General features: G+C 38.8%; 1 protein-coding gene across 6 annotated transcripts in view; it reads right to left on the bottom strand.

The window, feature by feature from the left end:
- Positions 1-21566, bottom strand: part of RERE (arginine-glutamic acid dipeptide repeats) — a 251426-nt gene that overhangs the window by 83628 nt on the left and 146232 nt on the right. For all 6 annotated transcript variants that reach the window (XM_054849562.1, XM_054849563.1, XM_054849565.1 and 3 more), the window contains 3 exons: positions 14519-14567; positions 10738-10862; positions 9766-9865 (listed from right to left, as the gene is read on the bottom strand). In XM_054849562.1, the coding sequence (XP_054705537.1) occupies positions 9766-9865; positions 10738-10862; positions 14519-14567 (274 nt within the window). The remainder of the gene's footprint in view (positions 1-9765; positions 9866-10737; positions 10863-14518; positions 14568-21566) is intronic.

Genomic DNA, 21566 nt, shown 5'->3' with positions numbered 1-21566 from the left:
AGATTGAAGAAAAATTCTGAACGTGCTCGTGTCCCAAAACCTCATTTAAATTACAACAGTCATTAAACAACGCTAGATCACAGGCAAGCCTTATTACCATAAAGTCTGCACATTACCACAAGGTTTCAAGTTTCTACTACGGCTTCTCAGCAGAGCTGCCATTTTCTGCCTCTGTGATGTTGCAAATAAATTCTCCTTTTGGCATGGCTCAGCTGTCAGGCACCTCTGTTCCGTAATGAACCCATGAATTACATCTTGCAGCTCTGACATCTCTGGTCTTGCTCATCAAAATATTGTTCTTCAATTCTAATTTATAACTTAATTTAAATGTCCCTTTTACCGTGACCTTTTTAGATCAGAATGGCATTGCATCTGGCAGCTTCTACTTCAGCAAGGCATCCTTTTGCAATTACAGTCATTATGATCTCTGCTGAAAAGCCCATCTGAGTTAGGCTGCATTCATGCTCCGATATTAAATAATTGCAGTCCATTAAGAACACTGTTAGATTCCAGAGTCTTTTTCTCCAAGGAAAAATTGCTACTATATAGCAAGAAAGTAGTACTGAACTACTTTGAAATGTACCCAGAAAAGCCAGTAAAAGCAGAAGGGATTGTCCAGCCAGAACACAGTTTTGTGGGGATGCAGTCGTGTCCAGCGTTTATGGGACAGCATCGGAATTCAGGAGTTCTCCAGGTTCGAGCGCTGGCTCTTCCACCGAATGATCCCTGGTCATGGACAAATCTCATCACTTGTCAGGACACAAAAATATAAAGCCTGACTGCCAAACACGAGGTAAATACCACAAATATTGCAGGAGCATTTTAAGACTCAGAGGAGACAAAAGACATTTTTCCCTGCTGCCAAGCAGGATACTTCAGTGGAATTGTAAAAGATGATGGTATTTGCCTGGTACTGCACTGTCGATATTTACATAACATCCCTATTTAAGCACCAGTTATTTTAATCTATGCAGGCTTAAGAACACTGTAATTATTGAGGGATTTGCTCCTCTCACTGAAGGGGACCATAGTCAAGATAACCAGTAGCTCTCTCTAAAACTGTAGCATGTTTAAGAGGGCAGAAAAAGAGGAGAGAGAAGGAAAAAGAACAAGGAAAATAAAAATCAGAATGAGAATTACTGCCACGTGGCTTGAGTAGCTAGGTCTTGGTGTAATTACTCTAATCTAAACACCTAATTTAATACAAAATGTACTTCAGGCCACGTCTTTCAGTGGCAAAGCTGACAAATATCAGTTTGATGCAGATACTCATTATAGCTACCGACATCTTGCCCTACTATTAAATGGAATAGTCTCCATAGCAAATATACCTCATTAGGTGAAACAACAAAATCTGTTTTCAAATTTGCAGCATTCTTTAAAGTATTCATCCTCCAAAATGGCAAGATCTGATTTTTATCAATCACGTCTGATACCCAAGACACTATAGCCCCAAATGTCCTTTAATTCCAGGAATTTCCTTCCCCCCCTCCTCTTTGAAATTCTACCTCCTCCCCACCTGCTGTCAAACACACTAAACAATCTGGATCAAAGAAAAAAAAAATATATATATACTGCCCTCTCAGAGAACAAAACTACTTTGCTGAGCTCCCTCTGGTGCCCAAGGACAACGGAACCTCGAACCAATCAAGAACCTAAACTGTCCAACAAAAAGACTCTGCCCAACAACCGTGTTTTGCCAACACGCTGTCCCAGTTAACGGGGAAGTTTTGATTTATAACTGGTTCACACAGCTCGGCCTGCAACAGAATTTGAAAGTAACAAAAACAAAGGTGACAGAAATCAGTAAAGCTACTTCAAGAAAAAAAATTAGTACTAGTTCTGGCTTATTTAAATATCTGCTTTGTGGTATCTGACAGCTTGAAAATACAGGAATCAGCCCCCAATGCTTTGGGGGGGGAAGCAACTTCCATCTCTCCCCCCAGTTATAATCTATTTTAAGCTTCCAAATAACTAATTACTACAAATTGATCTAAAATGCTAACGGTGGAGATTAAAATGCCAGATGCTTGTGTTGCATCCACTTTTCGCACACTGGTGCTGCCAGGGCTCTGCCGAACGCCTCTGAAATACAGTTGCAAGCCCCAGAACAGCAGAGGGAGCTAACTGTGCCAGCTGGTTTTGTGGGTCAACACAACAGGCATGGCTACTGCTCCACAACCATCCAGGGCAAGAACTTGCCAAATACCTGCAAAACTTGCAACAGCATTTTAAAGAAAAAAAAAAAAAAGCAGGTTTTTTTCAAAAGAGTATTTTACATATTCCCAAAAAAATTTTAAAAGTAATCATGGCAGTCATTTTTGGCCCCTTTTTATCTGCCTGTTTCAACAGTTTCTCTAGAAAGATTTCCTGACTCATCTTACAAATAAAGTGCTGAAGTTTTTCCCCTGACTCATCTTAGAAATAAAGTGCTGAAGTTTTTCCCCTAAGAGCAAGGATAAGGATGAATGAAAATTCAAAGTGGCAAAATTGTCTTATGCGCTAGAAGTGGCTTCATTTTCCAACATGCCCAGGCAGAGCGATGGCCCCCGAAGTGCTATGCTACCTCATTTGAACCATGAGAGTAGCTGTTAATTAAGACTCATCCAAAAGGAAAACTAGTAATAATAAGAAATGCTAACATATATTTAAATAATTTTTAATGCTTTCAACCTTGTCTGTAGTTAATGAACAAGAAAATCTGGTCTAAGGGCAAGTTAAAACAGGGAGTAATTTGTCTGGGTGACATCTTACTTGGAACTGAATTTCCTTAAACCGATATTACACTGTCATGTTTGTCACTCATAATGACATGTTCCCATGTAATAGTGTGTTATGAGAAGTCAGAACAACGCTATTAGTAAAGAGAGATTTATACAACATTAGCATATGACTGTTTTGTCTTTCTTCCATGTAGTAGTATGCAAGCTTAAGTGGTGGCATTTTCTTACTCTGTGAGGATAAATTGAGTTGCTGGCTCTTTGATTTCCCAAGCAAAAATAAAACGCATATCAAAATGACCAAAACCTCTGAGATTCACTCTTACGTGCTGAGTTTGCACACTGTTGTTTCCAGTTTCTCTTCTAGGGTCTGCTGTTTTATATATCTGATGCTCACACTCTTGAGTCAGAGCAGTGGGTCAGGCAAAACATTGAGAATGAATTATTGTTCTGGAACCCCGAATGCAGAGTTTTTGCTTGTGTGCCACAAGCAGCTAGGTGGAGAAACACATACAGGTTTCTGCCTAAAATGAAGGCGATATTAAGGCACGCAGTAAGCGATACCAGCTCACTTGGATTGTTTCACTTCGCTTTGTTTCTTGTACTACGAATGAAAGCACAGAGTGCTAAGGGATCCAATACAGCTGCAACTATCACCAGCCTACCAGAAACGTGGGGGTTTTGAGACGAAAAGGTCTTTCTCCTTGCCCGTTAACTTTGAGAAGGACATCCTTATGTTTTAACTAAGGGCAAGCCACCACAAATCCTTCCAATGGGAGGATGATTTGAGATGTTCCTACCTATCGAACAGTTTAACCAGCACAACTGAGGAGCTTTCCTACACACTGCATGTGTGAAATGACATTACACATAAGGTATGCGCTTTGTTTTGAAAAATGAACGAAACCACAAAAGCACCACTTTGGAGGTCACATGAAAGCTTTCATAACCAGAATACTGTCAAAACACCACATAACACTCCTCTATTTACAAGATACCTTTGCAGATCCTTAATAAATCTACAACAATTGTGTCAAAATCCTCCTATACAATTCTCACAGTAGACAAAGTTGTGAGGGTGGGATAAGAAAAGGAAAACACAGATTTTTTTCATATGAACAGTTATTCATATGAAGACATACTAATAAAAACTTTGGTGATTGTGTGTATGTAGGAAGCTACATAACAAGCTTCCATAAGGTCCTTCTGTGTATCATGTTTAAAGAACTACCACTGGGATAGGTATACATATAAATATTTGGTTTCCATCTCAAAACCAAACCAAACCAAACACCACCACGCACAATGGAGCTGGAGACTTAGTGCTTGCTAAGTTTGCATGTTACTTTTTCACACATGCAAAACCAGGTTTCAAAATTATTGACTTTTAACTGACTTGCCTATAAGCTCTCCATCATGTAAGAGTTTACAGCCTAACACACACAACAAAAAGGAACTACTACTGATGCATTAGCGTAAATTAACCTGGAGGAAATTACAGATTCACAGTACAGTTATCGCTTCTGAATTTGCAGAAGTGGTTTACATAGCTCTGGATATGAAGAGAAGAGCTCATCCTATTACATTTGAAGGCAAAAACTCCTTTAGATTCCTAAGGAGCAAGAGACAAATTACTCCAGCGATCCATATGCCATTGAAATGAGCCTTCCCAGGGCTGAAGTATAATTTTAAAACTTGGCTCTTAAGATGATGTCTGAGTTTTCTGGTATTCTTTATTAATCTGATCTTTAATCCTTCCTGATCTGAGAGCTAATAAAGGCAAAACTCAATGTCATTTCTGCTTTTAAGCACATTTAAACTACTTTCTATTACTTTTTTTTTTTTTGGTAGGGGAATACTGAACTGCATGGGAAAACCTTAACCTGAGTTGTCTCACACTGCAAGGCACAGTCCAGTCATCTGCTTAAATGTTTGGGCACTGTATGTTAGCTTAGAAGTATGCTGTGGACAAGAAGGATGTTCTCCATACCAAGCTCTAGGATCGTACCTCTCAGAAGTTCTCTGTCCCACAACGAAGGAACACTCCAGTATTGAATTTCCTATGTCTGGGAGGAGTTTTGCAAAACATAATGCCAGAAATGGAATCTCTACAGGAACTCAAAGGACACGCAAAGAAACAAATAAAAATACAGTTTCACCTGCTTGTCGGAACACGTTTGAATTTGATCCTGCCACGGAACTTAAGTGCAGGGTTGTCTTTATTTTCATTTGAAAACTGGAACTCCTTCTCCCCATGCTCCATGTAAGTATTAGAGATGGCCCAGGTTACCCACCGATTGCATGTGTTAGAGAAGAAATCCATCCAGAAGTAAAACATATTGGCACCACAACTGGCCATTTTTTACAAATACTTCCCCAAGACTTTGCTTCCTTCTACAGGAGAGAACAGTGTGTCAAATGCTTCCGCTTGCAAGTTAAGTATGCTAAGGAAAATCAGGTAAACTAGCCTGACTTGGAAAGGGAGTGAATTCTAAGGTTTTTCAATTGATTTCCAAATTTCAATTAATTTGGAACAGAGAAAAAAAAACCAACAACAAACAAACCCCAACAAACCAAAACACAAACAACAACCCCCCCCCCCCAAACACCCCACAACTGGTTGATTAAGTCTGGCTCTCCTGCATGATTTTCTTACTAAGGATCTCCACAGGTATCTTGTACATATAGTGTTCTGGTTTTGAGGCACTTTTTGATGGCATTCTGATTATTAAATGTGATGCCTAGCCATACTCAAAACCCAAAAGTGCTAAAAAGGCAAAGTGCATTACTACCGAGTATTAATTAACTTTCAGATTAACCACGCTGGCTCTCAGAATGCAATAACATCATCCACAGTGACCCAAAAAGAAGGTTTAGGAGTAACTCAAGTTAGCATTTCCATTTCCCTTTTCACTTACAAGGAAGAGTTCTGCCTCAAAGCAATGCGGTTCTCCAGATCACAAGATAGGAGGAACTGGGTAGCTATAAAAAAAACTTTTAATGTTTCCATCAGCTACCATTTCACCAATAAAAATGGCTTCATGGATTATGGTTCATTTATGAAACTGGAAAAATAAAAATGTACTGAGTATGCATGTTTTCATTTTACATGACTAATATTTTAAGGTCTAATGCATCAAACAACCTTTGTTCAAGAATATTTAAACAAAACACAAAACCCAGCTAGTTTTAGAAAGTCAGCCAAATTCAGCTACCTGTTCTATGGTCATGTAACAATAAAGACCCTCTCTTTATTGAGGAACTTTGAGGAACTCTTATGTCCTCCTCTGTACCTCTCAGTATGACAGCCAGCACTCAGCAGGAGGGCAACAAACTCCAAATGAAAACTTTATTTCCTTCCTAAGGTTTACAATGACAAATGTGCCATCAAATCCCAAGAGCCAAACAAAGGAACAGGAGCTGAATTCACCTGGAACATTAAGTGAATAACCATTTCAATGAGCTGATATATACGTTGCATTGTGCCTTCCATGATCTTCATTTCTATCTGGTATAATTAACAATAAATCATTCTGGGGGCTACAGCATCTGTTATTACATAAATAAAACACTAGCAAAGGAGCTTGTCAAGACTGATTTATATGAAGTGCTGCTCTGAAGTTTATTGGATTTCCATAATAAGAAATCATACCATATCAATTTTTTTACATTAATCTTCTGGGTTGCATATGATAATTTCCAAACAAAAGCACAATTTAGTGCAGGGTAAGATTCTCACAAATTACTTATCAGATAAATCTGGTATGTTTTAAATAGACGGTGAACAGAAAGATAAGGCGGCCACCATTTTGTCAGGACAACAAATTATCTATCTAAACTGTTTTAATTTAGTCAAAAAAGTAGGCTCTTCGAAGTAAGTTTCTTAAAATATCCCATCTGACAGAACTATTATTCATAAGAAAACACTTTTCTAGAAAAATTCAAACTGAACAAGCAAAGCATCTTACTGGTTTCTAAAAATGATGAACACTATTAGTAGACAGAGTAGATTTTTTGAAGCATGAATAAATCAAACCACAGAAGCCTAAGGACCCTTCAAGAGTCATTAAGGTCAAACCTGGCAGGTTGTATTCTCTTGGAAGTACAACAGTCCACGTTCAGGCAGACTATTTAATGGGAACGACACTGTGTCAATACAGGGTTGAAAACCAGCCCAGAGAGGAACAGAGGACTGGCACCACAAAGCCTACAAAAGAGAAACTTCAGCAAAGCTGAAGTTAATGAGATGATTACAAGAACACCACAGGGTAAGTCTTACTGCTATAGATTACGGTGTCATATGGAGGGGAAGGGGAAGTCATAACAACAGCAGTCAAAACTATTACACACAGACAAACAAGATTCTTAAGAGGATAAATTAAGAGTTTGTTGTATTGTGCTTTTACTTCAGAAGTGTGAAACCCTCCCCCATTGAGAAAATGAGTCAGCAGTGATTTTCTAAAATAGATGTGCACTAGAAATACAAAGAGAAAAGAATCAGAAGAACAGAAACAAAATATTTTGGGACTAATCTAAGTCTCAGAAGCAAGACATCTACAAGTACAACTACAGACTCCTTAGACTCCCAAGAGATTAAAGAGGGTAATTAAAGTAGAGAGTGAAGCAGTGAAGTTAAATGAATTCTCTGCATTAGTCGTCTTCTAGATGACAAGGGGAAAGAAATTCCAATTCCAAAAGCTCTTTGATGATTATTGGCCTTAACAGAGATTTGAGTCTAAGAAGGATGTTAGGGGACAACTTAGAGAACTCTAGAGTGGTAAGCCACCAGAATCAGGCAGCATCCATCCCAAGAGAAAGGAAGGAAATAAAACGTAAAACAGGTAGGAGTGAAGTGAATACAGACTTAACTGTAATTCTTATCAAACCGTATAAAACCACACTGGCTATCTTTAGGAAAGGAACCAAAGGACTAAGATTTATACATTCACCTCAGTTCTGAAGTGCGCAGTGATGCACTGAGAAATAGGACTTGACTTTGCAGATGTAGAAGTGAGAACAACTAGGAAACATTTAATTTGGGTACAGAATTTGATCTTGGATTTCAGCTAGTTACACATGTGAGCGTATAGACTATATTTAAACAATTTTGCAGAGTAAGAATGAAAGTTCTGTTGCTGTTTGTTTAATAAGCATTACCTGGAAGATTTTAGATCTTAATCCTTTTTTACTCCTGTCTGTTGCAGGAAATGACAAAAACTGATGCACTCTATGAAACACACGTAATCAAACAGAAGCGGAAATAAAACAAAAAACCAATGTGAGTGGTTCTGGTAAGCTGACATTACATAAGTAACATTTTTCATGTTAAGAATACACGCATTTTAACTTTAGTGTAGATATCGAGTTATGCATATCTAATCACCGACTTGACAAACATGTTCTACAGCTTATACAGATTGAGCTTTTTTTTTTGTCTGAAGTATTTAAAAGCTTCATATAATGAGATGCTTTACTGACAGTAAAGAATCAGTTAACCACATTATAAATGTGATTGATTTGATAAAGTCAGTTCCATTCACTTTAAAATGACCAAACAACATGCTAAGGATACTTCCACTAAACAAACAGATAATCTCTGTTGTAGTGATTATCACTCAGTTTCTGATGTGTATCACAACCATCTACAAGCTCTTAAGAATTTTATAAATAAATGGTTATGCAACTGTAAATAATTAAAGCATAGCAAGCAAAGGCAGACATAACATTGTGGTCATTAGGTGGTATTTAACATTTGCCAATTTGCAGGAGTACAACATACTAAGTTGTTTTTGTTGGTATCACTAACTGGTTTATTTTTACTGAATGCAAACAAATTACTTGAGCCTCAAGCATTGTGAGCAAAGAATGTACGAGAAGCTGTAGATAGTTATGGCGCTGGACACTGAAACAGAATATGCTTAAAACTACTTTTAGGAAAGGAGATATTTAAAATATAAATCTGAAGCTGCACGCTGCATCCTCCCTGGGCAGTTTCACAAAAAACACGGTCAACTGAAGCTGCTCCCAGTCCTCCCAGCTGTCCCTGGGGTCTGTACATTGCTGTTGTGATTGCCCCTGAAACATTTTGTAGATTTAGCTAGATGCTTGTTCAGCAAAGGGTACATCCTGTCCTTTGCACAGCTTTCACAAGCGCATGGGATTAGAATGTAGCCAATAATCATGAAAACGACAGGACAGAACTCAACTGTTCAGACCTCCAAGATATGTTTTATGGATAAAAGTGACATAAAAAGAGGAAGAATGTAAATTGTTCGTCGGTAGAATCAGCAGATCTGTCTATGTGTTTCTTCAGAGGAACATATGACCAGTTACACACAATTCCTTTTATTTCAGGAAGGAAACAATAAAGACACAACAAAGGTCAGCTTAGAGTCACTACCACCACAGTGCTCCAAAAGCTGCAGATAGGGCTCCGGGGAAACAAACAACTGCAGATATCACTATGTTACCAAAACATACGGAATGACAGACAAGTTTCTTCAGCTTGATCTTAAAACAGCAATTTATTTATGCACATTATGTTTTTGCAAGTGATAATTGGACATACATGCATCCAGATATAAATATTAATGAAAACTGGATCATGAGTGGGACAAATTCCCAACAGTCATTACCACATACGTGACACTATACATCTGATGGCGTTATGAATTTTCCTTCTAGGAAATAACTGTTCTCCCACAGCTAGAAGCCAGCTGGACTGAATGAAAGGACCAATAGCCAGGTCAGGCATCAGCTGAGTAGGTAACAATTCCAGGTGGTGTACTTGACCTCAGCAGCTTCCCATACAGAGCATTTGCTAGCTGTCATCTTAAAGGCACCCCCCAAAAGTTTATCACTGAAGTTCTGTAGGTTAGATTTTTGAAAACTAGTTGGTATTTGAAAGGAATATATCCTAGGCTACTATCATAGTCACATTGTGATCCCCAAAATCTATGTTGCCTGCTAAATATTTCATGCACTATATGCTTTAAGTAGTCCAGAAAAAGGGAAAGACTGTTCTTCCATACTTCTATATACTTACTGTATTGAGTGCGTTAAGTGTAGTGTCGTCACGGGAGGCTGCAACGCAACCGTCTTCTGTGGATCCTCCATCACACATGCCCGCAAAAGCTGCCATGCTCCTTTATAGTTTGAGAGGAAAAAAGTTTAAATTCTTCAGCTGCTGTTTGATGCATCATCATGCACTACACAAATAGTATATTTACACCTTAAATCACAAATTTCAGAGCCTCGCGCTGTTGTGGAAACAAGTAAAACGAGGCACCACAAACACTGCTATTTGTTATGCAAACCTGGGTCACCTCAGCATATGGAATAATTAATTCAGAATTAAAATCCAAGCTAAGTGGATTTCATCAATTAAAAATCTGCATTACAGTAGTACCAAAGCCTGATCAGGATTATGGAAGACATAACCTCCAGATATAAGGACAGAGTCTCACCAGCAACAGCAAACCTGCTGTTGTAATGTTGGTCTCATTACATCAGAAAACTGACTTAAATTGCAGATCCCCCACATCTTTGAATTCTCAAAACTACAGGCAATTTACTCATACTCTGAATTATTACGAGGCCCACCAGTGCATCTGATGAATCTACCAGGCACACCAGAGATCTGTATAAAACTGAAATGCAAACTAGAGGTCATTCAAAAAACATTTAGTCTCTGAAGGAATCCTGTGCTGTCACGGCTATTCCACTCGGAGCACTGCCCTTGTTACACAGCCCGCACCCAATGCTCTTTCTATCATGCTAGCACACACTGCTGGCTTTGCATTTTAAATCCAAAAGCCACAGCCAACGGAAAGATTCTGTGTTGGCCCAAGCAGAGCATTCTTGTCTCAAACTAAACATTTCAGCTTATCCAGTTGACATCCACGCTACACCAAAACAGAACAGAAAGGAGCGACGTAGCCAGCCGCACGTACACGGCAGCCCACATTTCCACTCCAGCATCCTAAAAAGACATTGGTAGTATCTTGGCTGAAATTACCTTGCCGCCCTAAGGTACATAAGTAAGTCACAGTCATTGACTCCTGGCATCCACACAAGTTCTTCATGCTGTGTCACTGTGTCACCATCTGGGGAAGGAAATGGCTGCAGATCAGGAAGCTTAGCCTAGGGAAAAAACCATGAAGAGTTCATACAGACATTACAGTTATTAACAATGTTAGGAGGATGCACAAGTGTTATTAATAACAAAGTCTCTAAATTCTCTGGAATAATATGATCTCGGAGATGGAAGATAGTCAGACAACAGGTGGTGAAGCTATTTGATCCAAGTTTCAGAGGTCTGAGGAAACTGGGTCATCAAGCCCCAATCTATGCACTTTATCCAGTACTCCTCCTTTTAAAAGGGCAGTTCATTTTCCGACAGTTACGCAGGGTTAACATCACTTCAGCCCACCAGCAGTGCATGCAGACCAAATGCAAGCATGTCTGCAGAAATACCACAGCTGGAAAGTAAACCATTTTGTACCGCATATGTAGTCCTCCGCTGCATATAAATCAAACATTGTTGGACAATTTACCCTCACAGAGACGGTTAGTTTTCATTTGTCAAAAAGATGCTGTTACAAGTCCTGCTTGCCAGGCTAAAACATACTCATATAACGTACTGATATGAAAGATGGCAAGAATGTGGCTACCATATGGGTACCATTTTAAATCAGTAAAAATCCTACACGTGTGAAACTAAGTTTAAAATTTAGTCCTCAGCAAATCATTAAAAGTCTAAAAAGAAATGATGACATTTCCTGAAAGCGAGGTAGCTGGTGAAATGAACTCTGCCACTAAATAAGTATTACACTGTATCCAGAGACCCAATTAGGATCTTTAGTCATCGACTGCTATGGGATGAGATAGCTGAGAGCCTGTTCCAAAACAGATTTTAAGCCCTATAATTACCACCTATAGTTATCCTAAACATATTTGAGAGGCAACATTTATACGTAACCAGTAATTACAAGTCACAGGTTCAGATGTCTTTTATGTTCCGCTCTTTAATCTGTACTTTATTTTACTTCTTGCCTGGGAAAATGGGATATGTCATTGAGCTTCTCCTCTGGAAAAGGATAAGCAAGCATTGTACCAAGATGAGATTTCTATGAGAGCTATGCATTCTAGCAACCAGGGTGCTTTCACAAATTAATGTTCATCCTTATGTACCCTAGGAACATGCTTAATTACTAGAGTTATTCCTAAGAGCAACTTCCTCTTGAACCCCTCTGGCCATTAATTTGTTAGCTGAAAGTTTTCACAGGGGAACATTTAGTAGAGACCCACTCTCCTCCTCCTATGCATGTAAATTTTGAGAACTGCAATTCTACAAAACCTTTATCTTCACTTGTGTCCCTACTTGCTATTATGATACAAGCAGCAGTTTGAGGTATCTCTGCACTAAGTAACAAAAAAATACCAACAATCCACCAGCATCTGTAACACGCATAATTTAAGGAAAATGAAGGCAACAGATACTCATCAGAAAGCACTGCAGGGATCTCACGGTTGTTTCTGGATTCTGCTATATATACCTTATTCTCAATAAGGTGGGTGGAAGAAAGCGTATCCATTCCCTGAGTTAAAGCCCAATGTGTAGAGGAGACTATTTTTTACACTTTCCACAGAACGAATCAGACTACAGAACAGAAAGCGGCAAATATCATCTTCAATCTGACTTCCTACCACCAACCATTCAAATATCTTAAGATTATACCTTATACTAATTAACAAGATGAGAATATATCCTCTTAGCGATGACAATTGTCAGAAACATAAATGCTCGGCAAATGAGTGAAAGAACAATGGAAGTTTAAAATATTAAGCAAGCAAAAATTAACAGTATTCTAAATCAGTGGACCTTCTTCCTACTTATTTTCCCCCCCATCCATAAATGCATCTGGTAATTATACCTTACAGCACAGGTGACTAATACCTGCCAAAATATTAGATGACAATTTGAGATGAAAGTTGTTTCGAAGGTATCATTTACAGCACTCTTATTATGACTAGTGAAAAGAATACTACAGGTTTAAATGCCAAGAACTTTTTTCCTCTAAATGTAAAACATCCTTAGGAATGTTACATAGGTTCCATAAATGTTTACTTTCACTAGTTATTAAACAAGAGTTTAAAACGAATCTGAACGAATATTCATCACTTGGATGCAAAATCCAGCACTTTGTACTGTCCAAGTCAATTCCACAGGTAAAGGAATTGTCGAGCACTCAGGTCCTAGTGAAGGATTTGGCCTTATAAACCAGAGTAAGTTGTATGTTGATGCTCTTTAAAAACAGATTATTTCAAAGCTTACAAAGGATTTCCCTCAAATTAGAGCTAACATCTAGAATCTTAACCTTATTCTGCTTCCCAGTGTTTGAACACATTCAGTGTACTTTCTCAATTACTTTTTTAACAATCCAAATGACTTAAGACACTGGTTTAAGAACTTATTGTTCTTGTTTAAGTTCTTATTGTTTCTCACAGCCAAAAACCCAATACAACTGAGGTCTCTCTTCCTTTAAAATCAAAACTTATCCTCTTTACAACATCAGAAAGTTAAAAGAAAGCCTGCATAAGAAAAACTTCCTGGGAAATACAAATAAGATACCATAACTAGAACATGACTTCTATATACAATGGACAAAAAAGTATATTTCAATAATAATCCAGATTCACCGTGCCTCCTAGTTAAAAAGAATTTAAACTGCTTTGTAAGTTGTGCGGGTAAAAAGGGTGAGGACCAGCTAACCTCTCGAATGGCAGGCGGAGCGTGTTGGTGATGTTGGCACATGGCAACACAGGAAGAGCTCTATCCCCAACAGCTGCCCAAACTACTCCAATTATAAATACTAATTTCATTTTTAAGACATCTGTTGAATTCCTAAACACACAATGCCCCCCGACTTTCATGCTGAAGTACCACAGTTGGCCAAACTCACTTAACGTACAAAAATAAGACGAGAACATGTGCAGACTTCAAGTGTAAACACAAGTCAATGAGGAAATGCAACGCCACAGACGTGACACCAGACAGAGCACGCTCCGAGACAAACATAAAAGGCAGAGCGACCTTACAGTGAATTCTGCATTAATGACAGCTACATTAATAGACATGTTTAAAAGCACTGTATCCCGTGTTAAAAGATGAATACATACATAAATATATCTGTATATCTCAACACAGTTCCTGTAGAGGAAAGAAACCTCTCTCAGGTTTAAAGTTCCCCCATCTTTCTAATTTTATAATGTTCTTGGAAAACTTGTCTTTTTTAATCACTTCTACTAGAACTCCATTTTGTTTAAACACATAGATTCATGAAAAAGGACTAACTGTTATAGGCACCATACTATCAACTTGACAATTTTACTCTGCAAATTAAAATACCAACTTTCAATATAACCGGAAAACACCACTAAATTAATTTAATAGTTTATTAAAAACATTGCTTGGTGAAAGCCAGCTGAGAATGCATTCATTTTTAACTCCAGAAAGTACCCAATAATAGCTGAGATTTTTCCTTTGTTTCCAGTAGTTACTCATATTCCTTCAATCCTATTCTAGAATTAACCCAACAGCACTTCTGCTAGTAAAAGTCATTAACATATCAACATTTGACAATCTCATTAACTGAGCCAAGAAATTCTAAAGAACTCATGATGAATCTAAAAAACTCATTGTATTTGAATGCATATAATTTTAAATGTGTCCTCTGAACAGATCAAGTGGCAAAAGCATGTCCCCTGGATATTAGAATACAAAAGAGATCCCTTACCTGATGGCTGGGTCCAACTCTGATTTCACCTTGGGTACTGTTTAGCCTCCTAATTTATAAAGAAAAAGAAAAAAAAACAAACAGTAATGAGGAAGAATTACAATTAATGAAATATAGGATCATATCCTGTATTTTTTTGTCATTGCATTTCCAGTGCAAACGGAAGAGGAGCGAAAACAATACCTTAATAAGAAGGGATATACTCAGGTGTATTACAGGCCACACTGCAAATGGCAAAAACCAACAGGGCAAGTCCGGAGCTTTTAGTCAAGCAGTTGAAGTCAAGAAGGGGATCAGCGTGATCTATCATCACAGGAGCAAGAAAGCATTGGGGAGCCGACAGCGGGACACACATCTTCCTACGTGTGGATGTTTCATTTCTTGCAACCCAGAAGCAGCACTGACTTGTAATCAAGATCCTTTAACAGCCTCTACAGCTCCCCGCAGCTCCGCTTTAGCCAGCCAACTCCAACGCCTGCTGTGCAGAGACTCACTGTCCAACAAGCATCTGACTTGACTACCACTACATTCCTTTAACTGCCTATCTCAACACCAAACCTAAAGCGATGCAGACAACATATGAATCACTATGCTACAGATTAATGCACAGGAAATACCATGTTCTTCATGAACATCTCTGTGGTAATTTTCATTTTGAAAGAGAAAATAGCTTAAAAATATTTTGGATCTTAATCTTTGAAGAACAGAGCCACGCGTTACCAGAATTGGCAAAACTAACTCCTCTATTTCCAGGCAGAGATCATGGAAAACCATTCAAGTTACTTTGGATCTCACATGCAATGTTATCTAGTTCTTGTTTTAGGAAGTTAAAATTATTATTGCTGCTGCTAATTCATTTGCTAAAATCACATCAGCTAGCATGACACAAAGTGTGGAAAATCTAAAAAGCAAAAAAACCATGCTTTATAACATTTGTAGAAGTGAATTTAATTCAATCCATCCAAAAAGGGCTTCCCTTCGACGTAATACACTTGGTCCTCATTTTTCCACTCTTTTGAAGAGATACGTATATAAAAAAACCCTTCGAGTTCCAAATGAACTGTCCTCCACGTAGTGAGAATTACACTCTGAAGTGCTCTGTGCTGCTCAACCATTGGTTGGAGTTACTGAAACACCACATTATATGGTAGAAAAACTATTTTTTCATGTTGCAGTAGAATTACCCTGGCAGTAACAGGAGTTACAGGTATGCCAATATAAACCAGAACAACACACGTGACATGACAGAATTTATTTGTCTTCCTAAATTTTGAACAGACTAACAGAGCAAATAAAACTATCACTGAAGAGTGCCCTTTGACCCTTTTTCTTTATTTAATATCTTACAATATAAGCAACAAGGCAGCCCATGAACAAAACTATTTACTGGAAATACTAATTTCTCAAGGACTACAGTTGAATCCACGGGACCTCTCTGCTGTAATCTCACACACCCAGCTCTTGTCACTACAAAGGCACCTGTGCCTGAACATTGGTACTTGGGATACTGACTGCAGCTAGTCTGAAAACCTACACGACTAAGACTCTCATAAAATAGCATTAAAAAACATAACCAAATCCAAGGAAATTCAATACCATTAACATCAACATTCTTCCTTTCCTGTAAATTGTTCTTATTTAAACAGACATCTTTTATTTATATCCTGCATATTACACTAAAAGGACAACAAAATTCAGAGCTGTGACAGTACAAACTTTTGAATTTAACACTTCAGTAACTGCAAGGCATTTAAGCGAGTCTCAACACACTAGCGGGGAAGAGCACAAGCATAAACCTACTAAGAGATCACCATCTTTAAGCTGGAAACAGCAAGCTTGAATTAATCTTGCAATTTGCTGTTACAGAAAAAATGACATCATTTTACAAGTAAGCTGCCACCCTGCAGGATTTCTTATTCACCCTGCTGTGTTCACAGTGATCATAAGCAATGACTGAGGAAAAGTTTAAAGGAAACTCTAGGAATTAAGATCACGACCGCAAACTGCTAGCCCTGAGCGAACCTAACAATGGATAGCCCAAACCACTAAATACCATTTGAAGTCAAAAAAGTTACTAGAGGGCTTTTTGACATGATTATTTGCATATCTTCAAGAACATTTTCACCTCATAATTTCAAGTATGATGCATATGTGTATTAAGTTAAACTGCACCTTACTGAAGTGTTACTCATCGGTGCACAAGCAGGTGAGCTACAGCACTGGATCTGAATGGACCTTATCCAAGACAACATGAGAGGAGAACCTGTCAGACGGGAATAAACACAGGTTTCGTAATACTCAGTCTTATGTCATGATGTCTACGCAATGCTACCTTCCTGGTAAGCAGATCCACTCTAAAATATGTGCCAGAAGTCTCCTGAAAAGAACGAGAACACATCAAAATGTTTTTTCTCCAATGCATATTTTTGCAAGACGTGATCTGACACTGTTCTCTTGTTTTCAGGTTATGCAAAGAAATGACTGAACTAGGAAATCAATTTTATATTTACAACAACGTTATAAATTAAATGCTAGCGTACATTTTTTCGGCTACAAGGTGTCAGAGTTTTTCCCCTGTGAGGAATGAAGGGGGAACCGACAACAGAAAATGCTGATGCTCTTCCTTTATTCCCAGAATTCATTTTAAAACTATGCGCATCTCTACTAGTCAGTGCAAGTCAAACTTAAAACATGTCTATGCAGTTTCTACCAGCTACAATACTTCACATCAGCCGAAGGCCACACAAGCAGGTTTCGTACTTAAACAAAAAATAAAGCTATTTTCTGTTTAGCTAGGAAAAAATCAGGACTCCAAATATCCCCCAATTCCCAATTTCTTCAGTTGCATCACACTGCATATGATAAATAAAGCATTTAGGAACCAAGACTAATTATAGGATGCTCCAGCATCCTATAAGTAATTGCAAAGATAAAAGCAAAGTTTTGGATGGGGCTTCTGCTCCTAAGCATTCACGTGGAGTTAGCCGGGGAAACTCAATGGGGCTATCCAACCATGAAGTGTCGAGAGAAATATTTCTGTGTGCCTTTTCATCACTCATTTACCATTTCCTGATTACATTCACACTCTAAAGGTACTCCCTCTCCCAAAAGGTAAGGACTGGACTGAATTAAGCTGCTGTGCAGGAAGCTCTTTCAGACTGCGCTACATCACACTTTTAAAAAGGGCACAAAGCTGATCGCTCTGCAAGGGCACGCAACCTGTTAAATAATTTTTACTGTTTCCACATCCCCAGGAACGGGTTTGCAAATGGAAAAAAAAATTCTTGCTATGGAAACAAAAATGCACTGTAGATTTTTAAGCTAAATTATATTGGTGGAGAGCAATTACAATAAGAATGGAACGGCACTCTGTGTTTATTCTATGGGAAAGAAAAAAGAGGACCCAACACTGTATATGAAATCTGACACAAAAGAAACTGATGTAACAAAGCAGTATCCATAGCAACAACAACTTAATATTTCAGTCCTCTTCAGCTGCAGTGGATTAAATATAATGACAAGATGTTCCCTTTGAAAAGTAACCTGTTGCCATGACAACGTTGTATTCTGCAAAGTAAACAGGGGCTGGTCAGAAAGGAGATGGAAGCCTGCGACTGAATATCAAAAAGGCAAGAAGCTTCTGTAGCAGAGCAGGGCAAAACAAGCACACTCTAATCCAGGAGAGGCTTGTTCCAAACAGTTTGGAGAGAAGAGAGAGGATGTTCAGTTCAATAAAGCTTCGTCCTTTCAATTCTAAAGCAACAGGGGAGGTTGGAGGTTCAAGGCCAAAAGCGGCGCCACAGAGAGAAAACGGTTCAGAGGCGAGGATGAGAAAGGGACAGGAGACAGCACAGGGTGGTGCAGAGCTTTAATTTATCGGCTTTAGAGAGAAGGAGAGGGAGGAAGGAAGGCTGGCAGCAACAGTTCCTGCACGATTTCCAATACAGAAACAAGTGTAACCCTCTCTGTTTATCATCTACCTCCTTGTCTGCACCGTACACCAGACTCAGACCATTTGCACAAAAGCTGGCACAACCGGTAGCCTTTGTCCGTGACAATAACGCAGAGTTGCAATGCCATTAAGGACCGGAACATGGCAACAAAAGAACCGCCACAAGACAGAGTCTGAGCTGCAGCGAAGTACACCAGATCAGCTCTGAGGATAACTCGGGTTCAGGACTTGCAGTACCAACTGCTGGTACGGTATTGCCAGAGCCGCACAGGATTCAAGGCTGGAAACTCGCAGCAAAACCCTCCGGAGTTTGGAGGCAAAGGCACTTTCAGATTTCTGCAGCACTTCTCTGCGCTGTCCTATCCTTGACAGGAATCCAAAGTCATTCTTTACCCAGCATGTTTAGTGAAGATCTGCGCTAGGAAGCCAGGCTTCTGAAAGAAACTACGCACACTGTGTACGTAAGGTGGACCTTCAACGTCAGGGATTGCACGTCCAAGTACAAGGTGGAATCTTCAAAACCGTGATACAGCTTCTTTCACGTTTGCCTTTTTACTACCAAGCTTCAGCCAGAACCATGCTATGGAGTAACTGCACGTGTTTTATACTGACTTACACGCCTGAGAGAGGTGAGGGCGGTGGTACAACTGCACTGTCACACTGAACCAACCATGCTGTTCATCATTTCGTTTCACCCAACAGACAGGGTTTGATTTTGTTCTGCTGGGGTCACCACGCACTCAATGCTTTGTACCACATACTGTACTTCCACCGGCTTTCTGAAACACCTGCTACTAGCCAGCAACAGCTCAGAAAACACAAAAATAACTTAATGCTACCATTAAGTTTAAAAAAAAAAACAAAAGAAATAAAACCACAAAACCAACCACCAGAACCTAAACATCACATATAGGACAACATTCTGTGCTATCCATGTAACTGCATAATCATTCCTGATTCTGTATGTTGAGATGATCTGTAATTAAACTAGAGGGATGCTTCAACAGAAAAAAGTTTTTAAACTGGCCAGATCGCTCAGCCACAGACTACCTCTCAAACAGTCTTTCTGATTCTCTTTTGAGCCCTCCAAAAAGGCTTTTCAAAACCAACAACTTGCTAAAAAGCACAGCCTCCTGCAACATACCCATATCACTAAGGCAAACTTCACAGTGCAAAAGAAGTCTGACAATTAAACTAGAGGCACTTTCAGTCTAAGCAGCTCTCACCATCCTGGAACACAGGCGGTAGGAGGGGACAGGGCTCTCTAGTTGAGACCAGAAGGGGTACCAGAACAGCAATTACTATGCATTCAACCATCACAGTGTGAAGACAGATTGTTAGCTAAGGGAGCATGTAAAAAACAGTTGGAAGAGGTCATTATTTTTATATGACGAAAGATTAAAAGAGGAAAGACACAGCTTAAAGCTAGGATATGCAGGGGTTTGGGTGGGGTGTTGGGTGTTGGCTTTTTGGTTCTAATAAGCAATAACAAGCCATAGCACTAAAGAATGAGTCTTATGAGATTTGGGTTTATTTACAAAGCCTGGTAAGAAAATCAATGGCTTAATAAATAAAACCAAAACCAGATTAGCTATATGCATTACAGGCAGAATAGATGATAAACTGCAATCATACACTTTAACATTGATGTAGCCAAACAGCACTATTATTGGCAAGATAATCAGTTACATAAATTCAAAGTGTGATACAGTAAGGCAATTCCTAGATATTTGTGATTTCTGTAGAATTAATGTAAATCTGAAGTAGTTAGGAAAATCTCCAGACTGGTCCAATACCCAAGATGAAAAAAATGCTCTTCAGAGGCAGTTCTAAAAACATCTGGCAAGGATCATTTTGTTCCATCTCCAGAGGGACAAAACGGGAGAGAACAAAATTACTCCACTCCAACTTCAGCTGGTTAAAAAACAGTTTATCAGGGACTGAAAGGGACTGGCATTACATTCAAGAGATCCATTTGGTAGGACATTCTGTTTCATTTTATTCTGTGCATCTATAAAACAAAATTCAGAACTTCCTTTGCCACGCTCCTCCCTTATCCAATGCTATGCAGGCTCTGTCTGCAAAGACTTAACTATAAAAAAATACATACATACATATATATATATATAAAAAAGAGCTTCACATACACTTGCTCCTCTGCAGCACTAAAGAAGTCATAAGATTTCACCACAGTGATGCAAAATAGATTGCCCACAAACACAATAAGCCTCTGGCATACATTACAGCTCTATTCGTACTTTCTCCAAGCATCTGCTGATGGTCACTGTAGGGAGACAGGACACTGAGCCAAATAGATCCTCAGTTTGACCCAGGAAGACCATTCTTAAGCATGTTCTGTTCTTACATTATGCAGTTCAAAATACAAAAGGGACAATCAGGTCCAGGACATTCAACCTTTAACCAAAAAAACCCCACAATTACCACAAACCTGTGAGTTAGGTGCCCAAGAATAACAGAATGGGCTCCCCTACCCACCCCTTTCTAAACAAACAGCAGTTCTCCCTTAAAGACAAGGAGTTGGTCACATTGTTCTGTTTTCATTACAGGGGGACCTATACCAATGTACAGACTAAGCAATGGCCTGTTAGCTTTTCCCAACAATTATTTTCTACATAAAAGACTTTACTCCAAGTTACCAGATTTCATGTGTCCAGTTCGCACTTGTGCCTTAAACCTGGTTTTTTAAAGCAAGACTTTAAAATCCCTTTTCTAGAAGAAGTGTCTTAACGCTCAGAAAATATTCTTGCTAACGGCTGGCCTCTAGTAAGCTTAAGTTTTGTTTAAAACTTGTTGTAACAGTGTGTTATAATTAAAAAAAAGCATAAGCGATTTTGTGTTCTAAGTGAAAAAATCAAGCCTGCATTTCAGGCAAATGAACTTATACAGGAACGTTTTTAGTACTTGCTCAATCTAAAGCAGGAATGAATAAACATGTACTAACATTTGTATCTTCAGTACAAGCTCAAACCTGCTGACTGATTGCAAACTCAGAACTTAGAGGAAGTGGAGGACTCGGTGTTCTGCACCCGTGCTGCTGTTTGGAGAAGGAAGTAGTTGCAGAAGTTTGAGTCAAAC

Source organism: Grus americana, chromosome 21 (assembly GCF_028858705.1).
Source record: "Grus americana isolate bGruAme1 chromosome 21, bGruAme1.mat, whole genome shotgun sequence".
NCBI classification, from domain to species: domain Eukaryota; kingdom Metazoa; phylum Chordata; class Aves; order Gruiformes; family Gruidae; genus Grus; species Grus americana.
The sequence above is the reverse complement of the archived record's forward strand: the minus strand, read 5'-3'. Positions and strand labels throughout refer to the sequence as shown.